A 13,058-nucleotide genomic window follows, 5' to 3' on the forward strand; every position below is an offset into this window, starting at 1 on the left:
TTTTTTTTGTTGTTAATTGGAGGTAAGAGTCTCACAGATATTTCTGCTGGGGCTAGATCCTCAGATTTCAGCCTTAGCTTCCTGAATAGCTAGGATTACAGGTGTGAGTTACCTGTGAGTGACCTGTGATTTTTTTTTTTTAAAGACAGGATCTTGGGCTGGGAATGTGACTTAGTGGCAGAGTGCTTGCCTACCTTGTATGAGGCCCTGGGTTCAATTCTTCAGTACTGCATAAACAAGCAAACAAAAATATTATATATGTGGTAGAGTGCTTCCGAGAAATAAATAACTTTGAATTAAAAAAAAAAAAAGACAGGATCTTGCTATGTATGTAGCCCAGGCTGACCTTGAGGATTACAGGTATGTGTTGTCATGCCCAGCTCTATTTTTTCCCTCTCTTTTCCCTTTCTTTTCTTTATGCAGAACTAGGAATCAAGCCAGGGGCCTCAAACATGCTAGGCAAGTCTGAGTTATACAGCCATTTATTCAGCCAGCTATACAGTTATGTAGCTCCATGGCTTCCTTTGTACTACAGCAACAGAGTTGAAGAACTGTTTAAACTCTTATTCTCTAGTCCAGTACAGAAAATATATACTGGCCCATGCTTTACTTATTTCTTGAAGATGAAAAGCATAGTGATTTCAGTAAAGCTATAGGTGTCTTAATATGTGAACTTTTTTTTTGGGGGGGGGGAATCCTAGGTTTTTGAACTCATAGCCTTGAGTCAGTTGAGCCATTCTCCCAGCCAATGAGCATTATCCCCCATCCTCCCTTTTAAAGAGCTGAGGGACAGCGCCCAGGCCCAGAGTTCAGGCCTCACGACCTGACCCCCCCAAAAAAAGAGTTTCATGGATTTTCCTGCCCGGGCTGGCTTTGAACCTCGATCCTCAGATCTCAGCCTCCTGAGTAGCTAGGATTACAGTCATAATCCTGGCAACAGATGTGATTTTACGGTTTGACAGTATCATGTTTTCTCTCGTGTCCTTTACTACATTGCTCCTGCTTGTTTTTAGGGTAGAACCCTGTTTTTAATATACTTAAAAAATTTAAATTAAATATTATCTTTAGTTGTACAAAGGGATTTCTAATTCAACATACCTGCTTATGAGTGTAATATCACCCTTCCATTGTCCTCCTCCACCTCTCCCAACCTCACCCATCCCCTTGAATTTTTTTTCTAAACAATCTGTTCTATTCCTGTTAACTTGTGGGATTCATTCCCACAAGTAGCAGGTGGGCCTATTGACCTCATCTTGGACTTAAACACATCCATAGAGTTTTTTATAAAGTTTCTAAGACATGGTGGTATAGGTAAGTCCTTCATCACATGTGTTTGCCTCCTTTAAAGAAATTGGCATTATGCAAAGAAGAATTTCAATTTTTATTACCTTTAAATGTGTTTATGCTGTATTATGTCCTACTTTTTGCTGAAATAGACACTGATGTTTCTAATTCGAGACTGGAGTTTCCCTTATGAATATAACTATGGACTACAAGGAGGAATGGCATTTTTGGAGAAACGTTTACAGGTAAGTGGGAAAATAATCCTGAGGAATTTTCCAAAAGTAGTACTCATTTGCCTTTGGTTATAGAATTTAAGGCAGATTATTGACGATGACACTCAGTATATTAAACTTGTAGGAATCTTTTTATTTTTTTTATTTTTTTAATTTAATTTTATTTTATTTGTGAACATACTGTACAGAGGGGTTACAATTGCATGGGCAGGATAATGCGTACATTTCTTACCAAACATTGCAGCCTCCTCCTTTGTTTACCCTTCACATCACTTCCCAGCCTCCCTCCCCCCCAACTTGTAGGAATCTTAAGCATAAACTTACAATATTATTATTTCAAAATTTAAAAACCTGGAGCCGGGCACCAGTGGCTCACGCCTGTAATCCTAGCTACTCAAGAGGCTGAGATCTGAGGATTGTGGTTCAAAGCCAGCCCAAGTATGAAAGGCCATAAGACTCATATCTCCAGTTAACCACAAAAAAACCAGAAGTGGTGTTGTGGCTCAAATAGTAGACTACTTGCCTTGAGCTGAAGAGCTCAGGGATAGTGCATAGGCCCAGAGATCAAGTCCCACAACCAACAAAAGCAAACAAAAACCTGGAAATGTAAAATACTGGGACTTCAGAGAAGAATTCTGGGTAAAGCCCAAGTGTGATTATAATTTTCATTTCACATTTTTAAGCCAGGTTCTATGTGTGCCTTTAGAAAAGTTCAGAATTTTAGTTCTGTTCCTATTCAGTAATCTCATTTGCTTTCTTTGGCATGAATATAAACAGGTTAGGCCCGTTTATATGGCCTCACATAAGAGTCCTTTGTTAGTCACTACTCACTGGGTATATTTTCCTTCCAGCCCACAAACCTTCTCTTGTTCTTAAACATTATGCAATACACATTTAAACAAATTCTTTAATACCTGTGCATTTTAGCTATGGAAGTTAAGTATGGCTAGTCACACTACGCATTCATTGCTTCTTGAGGTTCTGAGTTTTCTCATTGGCCATTGTGACCCATCAGAGTTGGAAGGTTTTTCTTTTGTCCTCATAGTAGTGATTTCTGGCAAAGAAAACCAAATAGTGTTTGGTTGGTAAAATGTTGGTCTTCGTTGGCAGGTCAAGGAACATCAACATGAAGAAATTCAGAATGTTCGAAATCATATTCACTCATGTTTCTCGGATGTCACCTGTTTTCTCTTACCACATCCAGGACTCCAGGTGGCCACAAGCCCTGAGTTTAATGGGAAATTGAAAGGTGTGTCCCATATGTTGTTACCCTATATGTGGTTGATCTTTGAAATTAAATAATGACCAGTAAATATCAATTATGAATCAAATGAATGCTTAAGAGAAGTTGTATTCTGTTAGAATAATATAGTTTCTTGTTTAAATTTTTCTCTGACTTGCTGTGACCAGCTAGCTTACCTGTTTCTCCATCTAAAAATGTGTAACAGGCAACGTAATCTTTGAGAGGGATTTTATAGTTATTGGTTTACAAGAATAAAACTGTTAAATAAAGGAAGACCAAACCTAAACTAGCTACTATTTATCAAGTAAAATTAGCGGTTCCATGAGGTATGGCCTAGCTGTTCTTTCCACCTTATGTGAGATTGTAGCAGACCTGGTGCTGGATCATGTGTTACTGTCAGGAAGTGCTGAGAGCATGGTTCAATTTGGAGGGACCAATCAGCTAGGACTCTTAGGTTCCATATCGTATTTTTGTTCCTCCTCCTTGAGTTATTAGATGGCTGATCCTGGGTATGTATGTTAAGCTTCACTTTGTATATAAGCTTATCCGAGTTTCTCAGGTTCTCTATAGAATGGAGATAATAAATAGCTGCCAGTTTTGTAGACCCAGCTGAGTTCCAGTGTTGTCCAAGCTGCTTTCAAACCTAGGTTCCCAGAAATCTCCATGAAGTTGATATCATTTCCTTTATCTTACAGACGAGGAAACTGTCAAAAATGAGGAAGGTTAAGTAACCCACTCAAAGTGTTCAGTTAAAAGTGTGGAGATTCACATCTAGATTTTGGTGCCCTAAAGCCATACTGCTAAAATGTTCCTTTGTTGTTTAGAGGAAGTCTTTTAGAAGATGTGAACTGTTTTGTTAGTGGGAATCTTGCTGTTCACAGTGGAAGCTTTCCATAGCCTCATTAAATATGAAATATATCATTTTCACTGTGATTCTGTTGATTCAATAAAACTCCTTATCCAATTTAAGATTTATATTTTCACTGGTGTCAGTATTGCCGAATAAATGGAGTTTGAAAGACTGAACCTTTACCTTCTCTGTGCCACTTGTATATCTCTAAGTGGTTGACAGCTTTCTTGAGGACGATACTTCCAGCTTGATCTATGGTGATTGAAAAATACATGACTGAGGCCTGATTTGGGGAGAGAAATCTGCTTTGGCAAATAGTAGAGCTAGAATCTCTCACCTAAAAAACAGTTATGAGAGCCTGGCACTGGTGGCTCACGCCTGTAATCCTAGCTACTCAGGAGGCTGAGATATAGGATCGCAATTCAAAGCCAGCCCGGGCTGGAAAGACCTTGAGACTCCTATCTCCAATAAACCACCAGAAAACCGGAAGTGGCGCTGTAGCTCAAGTGGTAGAGCGCTCGCCTTGATCTGAAGAGCTGAGGGACAGCGCCCAGGCCCAGAGTTCAAGCCCCACGACAGACCAAAAAAAAACAGTCATGAGGGAATTTTCAGCTTTTCATAAGAGAGAAAGTTGAGTATGAATTTGCATGTGTATGTGCATAGGTAATAAGTTCTTTGAGTGTTAATAATGCTCCATTGTTAGCTATACTTTACCAAACCCATTCAGTGGTGATGTTTGGGAGAGAATGAATTAGAGTGATTTTTCATGTCCTTGCCTCATGCTCTTAGGTTATCAGGTAAAAGGCAAGTCCCTTATTTTTAAGTATTTTAATGATTTCAAAGTATTCTGCTTGGAAATTCAGTTCTTTTTTTTTTTTCAGGAAATAGTTTTTTTTTTTTTTTTTCAATTCTGTCACCACAAATTGGGTGGCTCAAGACAATGGAAATTATTCCCTCACAGGTCATGAGACAGAAATCAAAGCCATGGGGCTGGGAAGGTGGCTTAGTGGTAGAGTGCTTGCCTTGCATACATGAGGCCCTGGGTTCGATTCCTCAGCACCACATAAGCAAAAGAAAAAAGTCGGAAGTGGCGCTGTGGCTCAAGTGGTAGAGCACTAGCCTTGAGCTGAAGAGCTCAGGGACAGTGCCCAGGCCCAGAGTTCAGGCACCACAACCGGACCCAAAAAAAAGAAAAAAAAAAAGAAATCAAAGCCATGGTTAGTTCTCTGAGTGAGAGCAAGTATCATGCCTCCCTCCAAGGCTCTGGTAGTTGCTGGCAGTCCTTTGCATTTTTGCTTATGGCTTCACTCCAATCTTGATTCATTGTGGTGTAGTTCTCTGTCTTTTCCCTTCATGGAGTCAGCTCACTAGGCTTTGGATGTAAGGCCACTCTAATCCAATAAGACCTCACTTTAGCTAATTACATTTGCAGGGACTTTTTCCAAATAAGGTCACAATCTGAGTCTCCATATGGATATACATTTGGAGAGGTAGGCACTGTTTAACTGACTGTACAGATTTTTGAAACAGTCTTTCAGTGTGATGAAAGATGAAACTATAAAAAATTCAAACAAGCAATACATTCCTATGTTTAAAGTCCCTAGAGGGATTAAAAGATACTCAATGAAAAGTCTTGCTTTTTGTAAACTTTCACAATTTCTTTTTTTTTTTTTTTTGGTCCAGTTATGGGCCTGAACTCTGGGCCTGGGCGCTGTCCCTCAGCTTTTCAGCTCAAGGCTAGCGCTCTATCACTTGAGCCACAGCGCCACTTCTGTGTTTTTTCTTTTTGTTTATGTGGTGCTGAGGAATCCAACCCAGGGCCTCATGCATGCAAGGCAAGCGCTCTACCACTGAGCCACCTTCCCAGCCCATAATTTCTTTTAATATAAGCAATGAAATATATATATATATATATATATTTTTTTTCATAGAACCAGAAATCTTTGTGTGTGTGTGTGTTGGTCATGGGACCTGAACTCTGGGCGTGGGTCCTGTTTTCAGCTCTTCACTCAAGGCTAGCACTATACTGCTTGAGCCACAGCACCACTTCTGGCTTTTTCTGCTTATGTGGTGCTGAGGGATCAAACCCAGCTCCTCATGAATGCAAGGCAAGCACTCTACCACTGACCCATCTTCTCAGCCCATAGAACCAGAATATTATGTATATACCATTTTATACTTTTCTAGTATACAGTTATAAAGAATTTATTCCACTTTTTTTTTGAGATTTTATGAGCTGGTTGCTGGTGGCTCATGCCTATAAGGCTAGCTATTCAGGAGGCTAAATTCTGAGGACTGCAGTTCAAACTCAGCATGGGCAGGAAGGTTCATGAAATTCTTTTTTTTTTTTTTTTTGCCAGTCCTGGGGCACTGTCCCTGAACTTCTTTTTGGCTCAAGGCTAGTACTCTTAGTACTTGAGCCACAACGCCACTTCTGGGTTTTTCTGTTTATGTGGTACTGAGGAATCAAACCCAAGCTTCATGCATGCTAGGCAAGCACTCTACCACTAAGCCACATTCCCAGCCCCTGAGACGCTTATCTCTATTACACTATCAAAAAAAAAGCCAACCAGCCCATTCCTGCTACCCCCAAAAAAAAATACTTCATGGGTTTATTTTTTTTTTAATATGCAAGTAGGTTTGTGGAGTGTAAGGAGTTTTACTTTGATAGGAGTAAGAACTTTTCCAGGAAGATGTTAGATGATACAGAAATCTGCTTTCAGGTATTTTAGTTCTTCTGTGTTGGACCTGCTTATTCTTACTTTGAGGAAAGAGCTCTTACATAGTGGTTCTCTCAAACTCTTGTGGAACCTGCTTAGACCCTGTCACTTTTTCTGTCATCTTCATCTTCATCTTGAGGCCTTTGAGGATTTACCAAGAAATAAATACCACTAGGGAACATGTTCCTCTACTCTTAACATTCAACTATTAGTGAAAAAAAAAAAAAGCAAAGCTAGGTGCTGGTGGCTCACGCCTGTAACCCGACCTACTCAGGAGGCTGAGATCTGAGGATCAAGACTCAAAGCCAGCCCAGGCAGGAAAGTCCATGAGACTCTTTTTTTTGGGGGGGGGGGGGGGGGGGGGGGGAGGGGGGGGGAGAGTCTGGCCTGGGCACTGTCCCTCAGCTCTTCAGCTCAAGGCTAGTGCTCTACCACTTGAGCCACAGCGCCACTTCTGGCCTTTCTGCTTATGTGGTGCTGAGGAATCAAACCCAGGGCCTCATGCATGCAAGGCAAGCACTCTACCACTGAGCCACCTTCCCAGCCCTCCGTGAGACTCTTATCTCCAATAAACGACTAGGAAACTGGAAGTGGCACTGTGGCTCAAGTGGTAGAGCGCTCACCTTGAGCTGAAGAGCTGAAGGACAGTACCCAAGCCGAGAGTTCAAGCCCCATGACCGGCGAAAAAAAAGCAAGCTGGGTGGCTCACACCTGTAATCCTGAGATCTGAGGATTGTGGTTCAAAGTCAGCCTAGGCAGGAAAGTCCCTGAGTTTCTTATCTTTAACTAACCACCAGAAAAGTGGAAGTGGAGCTCATGGTTCAAAGCCACCCAGGCAGGAAAGTTCATGAGACTTTTTTTTTTTAATTTTCTTTTTTTGTTGTGAAAATACTGTACAGAGGGGTTAGAATTACATGGGCAAGGTAATGAATACATTTCTTACCAACCATTGTTGCCTCCTCCTTTGTTTCCCCTTACCATCCCTTCTCATCGTACCCCCATTACCCCTCTCATGAGACTCTTACCCCAATAAACAACTCAGAAAAAGCTGGAGGTGGTGTTATAGCTCACATGGTGAAGTACTGTCCTTGAGAGACTCAGGAACAAAGTCCAGACCCTCAGTTCAAGCCCCAGAACCAGCAAAAACAAAAACAAAAAAGCAAATGAATGGTGTTTTCCAGTTGATTGAAAGGATGGGGTGAGAGTCTTGCCAAGTCTTATGACATTGTTAGTTCTGAACATCTTGTTAATGACATTCTCTAAAAAGTGAAATTTCCTTGAAATACACAGATAGGAGACTTAGAAGTTCAAGGACAGCCTGGACTACATAGTGAGACTTGGTAACAAAGCAACAAAGAAACAAGTCAACAGCAACAAATCCTTCCCCAACAAAACCAATTCTATCCCCCAAAATTTCATTGAATTGTCTTTTTTCTTGGTGGTGCTCCTGGGGTTTGAACTTAGGACCTGGCATTCACTTTTCTCTCTCTCTCTCTCTTTCTTTCTTTCTTTCTTTCTTTTTTCCTTCCTTCCTTCCTTTCTTTTTTCCTTCCTTTTTTTCTTTCTTCCTTCCTTCCTTCCTTTCTTTCTTTTTCCCCCCCAAATTCTTTATTGTGATTGATTACATAATTTCATGAATTTCACAATATTGTGGGATATGCTTAGTTAAAGTCACAAACATTCTAACTTTCATGGGGCAAATTGCCTATAAAGTTTATGAGTTCTATGAGCTTGACAATACATTTTATTTCTTCCAAGTCGGGTGATATGTACATGCAGCTGATGGGTCCCACTGTTGTATGTTTTTCCCTGATTCCCTCTGGTTCTGTATCCTCCTCCTAGTTTCCTCATGGTGTGCACATATATATCATATATGTGATCAGCAGCATGGGGTATTTAGTAGTGATTCAACCAGTTGGATTGGAGGCCCTTTGTTTCTCAAGTCTTGTTAACTTTGTCGTATCACCTTATGTTTTGGATTTAACATCCACTTATCAGGGAGACCATGTGCCGTTTGTCTCTTTGCTCTTGGCTTACCTCACTCAACATTTCTTCTAGTTCCATCCATTTCCCTGCAAATGCCATTATTTTGTCCTTTCTAATGGCTGCATAATATTCCATTGTGTATAGATACCACAGTTTTTGGATCCATTCACCTGTGGTGGGGCATCTGGGTTGTTTTCATATCCTGGCTATTGTGAACAAGTGCTGCAATAACCATGGAAGTGCATGTGTCCTTGTATACGGGTTCCTGTTGTTCAGGATAGATTTCTAGGAGTGGTGTGGCTAGGTCATAGGGGAGGTCATTATTTAGCTTTCTGAGGACCCTCCAGACTGCTTTCCAAAGTGGTTGTATAAGTATACATTCCCACCAGCAGTGTAATAGGGTCTTTCTCGGCATCCCCTCCAGCATTTGTCAATGGCTGACTTTAGGATGTAGGCCATTCTGACTGGGGTAAGGTGCTAACTCAGGATTGTCTTTATGTGCATTTCCTTTACAACCAGGGATGGTGAACAGTTCATGTTTCTTTGTCATTTTTATCTCTTCTTTTGAGAAGTCTCTCTTTAGTTCCCTTGCCCATTTAGTAATTGGTTTGTTGGGTTTGGGAGCAAATAGTTTCTTGAGTTCTCTGTATATACTGGATATTAACCTCTTGTCTGATATATTGCTGGTAAATATTTTTTCCCAGTTAGTTGGTTGTCTTTCTAGCTTGATTGCTATGACTTTAGCAATCAAGGTAGTTCCCATTTGTCGATTCTCTCCCCATTTTGTTGTGACCCTGGGACTCTGTTCAGGAAGTTCCTGCCTGTGTCTATAAGTTCAAGTGTCTCTCCTACTGTGTCCTGCAGTAGTTTCAGAGATTCAAGTTTGATGTTAATATCTTTAATCCATTTTGAGTTGATGTTAGTGCATAGTGACAGGCTGGGATCCACTTTTAGTTTTCTGCATATGGCCGCTCAGTTTTCCCAGCACCAGTAGTGCATTCACTTTTCTTGCTTGCTCAGTGGTACTCTTAGCACTTGAGCCATATCTCCAACCCTACTTTTTGCTGGTTATTTAGGAGATGGAATCTAGTAGACTGGAATCTAGTAGATTTGCTGGGTCTAACAGCAAATCTGCAGATCTCAGCGTACTGAGTAATTAGGATTATAGGTATGAGCCACTAGTGCCCAGCTAACAAAATTGAAATTTCTTTAAAGACTAGGTAATAGATTAAATATCTCAGCATGAAAAATAGGATAATATATTCTATGCATTCTTTTTTAAATTAGAGATGACTTTGTATGATAAAAGGGAAGGAGACAAAAGTACACCAGGACAGAGACCTATCAGCAACCTGGTCAGAGCTAGAAAGCACCAAACATAGTCTAGCACTACCCACTTCCCTGCCTCTACTTTCAACTAGCAAATGTTATAATTATATATACTGTAAGGATTGATTTTTATGCTGACCTTGGTTGGATAAGACTGTTTGACTTCTTGTTTCCTCTTCATTCTATAAACAGATATTGCTGGTGAATTCAAAGAGCAGTTGCAGGTACTGATACCATATGTACTAAACCCATCTAAGTTAATGGAAAAGGAGATCAATGGCTCAAAAGTCACCTGCCGGGGACTACTGGAGTATTTTAAGGTAAATATGAGTCTTAATTTTGAATTGTTTGGTTTTTGATAAAACTAGTTAAGATTGTAAACCATCCTGAATTCACTTTCAGTCTCCTGGGGGATATTTTGAGGCATCTTGTGTGAGATCTTAGTGTCCTTCCAAGTATGGGCCACTGGGTGGCAGTATGTGCCTAAGAAGCAAATGGCTGTTTTTTTGCACTCTCTTAGAGGAGTGATTACTGTGGCTAAAGGAAGATTGGTCCTCAAGGAAGATGGTGTGGACAGGAGATGGTTAGGAAGTTGCTGTGAGTAAGAGATGGCATCTAGATGTGACACAACTACCCCGGGTGGACAGCCTCTGCCCACAGGTCGTGGTGAGGCCAGTGTGCATGGGGAGTCTAATGGGAGTCCTAGCCTTAGGAGGTTTGTGCTGCTTGAGAATATTTTAGATAACTAAAAATGCTAACATACCCTTTTCAAAGGTGTGTTGTGTTTCTGCTAATTCCCGATTGTTTTAGGTCCTTTGGAAAATGTAGTTGTATAACTGCTGTTTCCAAAATTTAAAGTATGAATAAAGTATATTAGAATATATTTTCATAATGATTTTTATGTTTATATTTTAAGGCATATATTAAAATTTACCAAGGAGAAGATCTGCCTCACCCCAAATCCATGCTTCAGGTAATCAGTTTTTTGATATCCTAAATGACAGTCTTTTTAAATTGAATTGACCCCAGATATGAAAAAGCCAAGTACTCTAAGAAGACAGTAAGCTCACTGTCCTTGCTCATTATGCAAAGGTCTTTTGCTTTCAACACTTTTTGTGGCAGTGGAGCACTTCTCATAGTTTTTATTTTGGTGGGTTTTTGTTGTTGTTGTTGTTGTTTTGTTTTGCCATTCCCTAGGGCTTAAACTCAGGGCCTGGGCACTGCCCCTGACCTTCTTTTGCTCAAGGCTACCACCCTACCACTTGTGCAACAGCACTACTTCCAGCCTTTTCTGTTTATGTGGTACTGAGGAATTGAATCCAGGGATTCATGCATGCTAGGCAAACACTCTTACCACTAAGCCACATTCCTAACCCTGCACCCCTCCTAGTTTAACAGCTTCTCCCTGGGCCTGTTCTTGCCTCCAGACACACTCTGGAAAACACTGCCTCCATTATACCAACGTGAAGTTTATCCCAGTAGCTTCCAGTCATCTGCACTTACTTTAGTGTATGATATCTATTTAGATTCACTGGTTAGGTTTTTTATTTTCAACGAAAACATCTCATTTGATGAAAACATACTTTCTGACTTGCTGAATATGAGGGTTATGTATTACCAAAATAACAATTTCTTTAGTAGCAAAAAAACATTTTCACCAAAGTTATTAGATCCTGGCATTGAGATCATATTTTGTTTTGTTTTGTTTTAAATTTATTTATGTGGTACGGAGGAATTAAACCCAGGGCTTCATGCATGCTCGTCAAGCACTCTACCACTAAGACACACTCCCAGTCCCTGCTTTTATTTATTTATTTATTTATTTTTGTTGGTCATGGGGCTTGTAACTCTGGGCCTGGGTGCTGTCCTTCACTCTTAAACTCAAGGCTATTTGCTCTACCATTTGAACCACAGTATCACTTCCAGTTTTCTGGTGGTTGATTGGAGATTAGAGTCTCACGGACTTTCCTGCCTGGGTTAGCTTTGAACCGTGATCCTCAGATCTCAGCCTCCTGAGTAGCTAGGATTGAAAGCATGAGCCATCAGTGCAGGCAATTATGTACTCATTTTTACATCTTTTTTGCATGTCCTGAGGCTTGAATCTGGGGCCTGAGCTTCTCTTTTTTTTGGGGGGGTCCAGTCGTGGGACCTAAACTCTGGGCCTGGGTGCTGTCCCTCAGCTCTTCAGCTCAAGACTAGCGTTCTACCACTTGAGCCACAGCGCCACTTCCGGCTTTTTTCTTTTTGATTATGTGGTGCTGAGGAATCGAACCCAGGGCCTCAGGCGTGCAAGGCAAGCACTCTACCACTGAGCCACCTTCCCAGCCCCTCCCTGAGCTTCTTTTTGCACAAGGGTAGCACTTTACCACTTGAGCCACAGAGCCAGAATAGTTTATTGGAGATAAGAGTCTCATAGACTTTACTGCTCAAGCTGGCTTCAAACTGCAATCCTCAGTCTCAGCACCCTGAGTAGTTAGGATTACAGGTGTGAGCCACTGGCAGGTTTTGTTTTTGGGTTCTTTTGTGGTGCTTGGCATTGAATGTGCCAAGGCTTGGCATATTTTAGGTAATCATTCTACCATGGAGCTATATCACCAGCCAAAACTTTGCGTATATTTTATGCATTTAAAATTGAAGCAAAGAGAGGTTGGGAAGGTGGCTCAGTGGTAGAGCGCTTGCCTTGTATGCCTGAGGCCCTGGGTTTGATTCCTCAGCACCACATAAGCAAAAAGAAAAAAAAGCTGGAAGTGGCACTGTGGTTCAAGTGGTAGGGTACTAGTCTTGAGCTGAAAAGCTGAGGGACAGCGCCCAGTCCCAGAGTTCAAGACCCATGACTGGCCAAAAAAAAAAAATGAAGCAAGGAAATTGTATTTTCCTTAAGTTTTGGAACTTAATTTTTGCTAAAGATTCTAAGGTTTGAGAACAGATGTTTTGGTAGAAAAAATGTGTTTAATCTGTTGAACTTTATTGGAAACCTAAAAGAAAAATACCAGAAAGTTTTAGGATGAATGGAATGTAGATTGAGAAAAGGTTTTTACCTCACTATTTGTGGGAAAATGTTTTCTTTTTTTTTTTTTTTTAAAGGCTACCGCTGAAGCCAACAATTTAGCAGCTGCAGCCTCTGCAAAGGACGTTTATTATAACAACATGGAAGCGGTATGAGGCATCTGCCTTTTCTCTGATTTACCTGTAGCCCTGAGCATTGCTGCAGGCTTCAAAAGCCTGAACTTGATCCTCTTTAAAGTATCTGAAGATGATATGGTAACAATGTGTTTTCAGGTTATCTTTTGTTTGCAGTCTCCTAATGATTACCCTTTCTAACCAGGCTTTCTTAGAATGTTCCTGATTTTCTGATTAATGTAACCTGGTTATTTAAGTATGCTTATTAGAGGAAGTGAGCTCAGACTTCATTG

The 13,058-nt window shown here is 40.7% G+C and overlaps 1 protein-coding gene across 1 annotated transcript in view; it reads left to right on the forward strand.

The window, feature by feature from the left end:
- Atl3 (atlastin GTPase 3) overlaps positions 1-13,058 on the forward strand; it is a 59,715-nt gene that overhangs the window by 44,829 nt on the left and 1,828 nt on the right. Inside the window, exons 6-10 of the mRNA XM_013020913.1 lie at positions 1,437-1,529; positions 2,628-2,766; positions 9,838-9,965; positions 10,562-10,618; positions 12,730-12,801. Coding sequence (XP_012876367.1) covers positions 1,437-1,529; positions 2,628-2,766; positions 9,838-9,965; positions 10,562-10,618; positions 12,730-12,801 — 489 coding nt within the window. The remainder of the gene's footprint in view (positions 1-1,436; positions 1,530-2,627; positions 2,767-9,837; positions 9,966-10,561; positions 10,619-12,729; positions 12,802-13,058) is intronic.

This window comes from Dipodomys ordii, unplaced genomic scaffold (assembly GCF_000151885.1).
Source record: "Dipodomys ordii isolate 6190 unplaced genomic scaffold, Dord_2.0 Scaffold54, whole genome shotgun sequence".
NCBI classification, from domain to species: Eukaryota; Metazoa; Chordata; class Mammalia; order Rodentia; family Heteromyidae; genus Dipodomys; species Dipodomys ordii.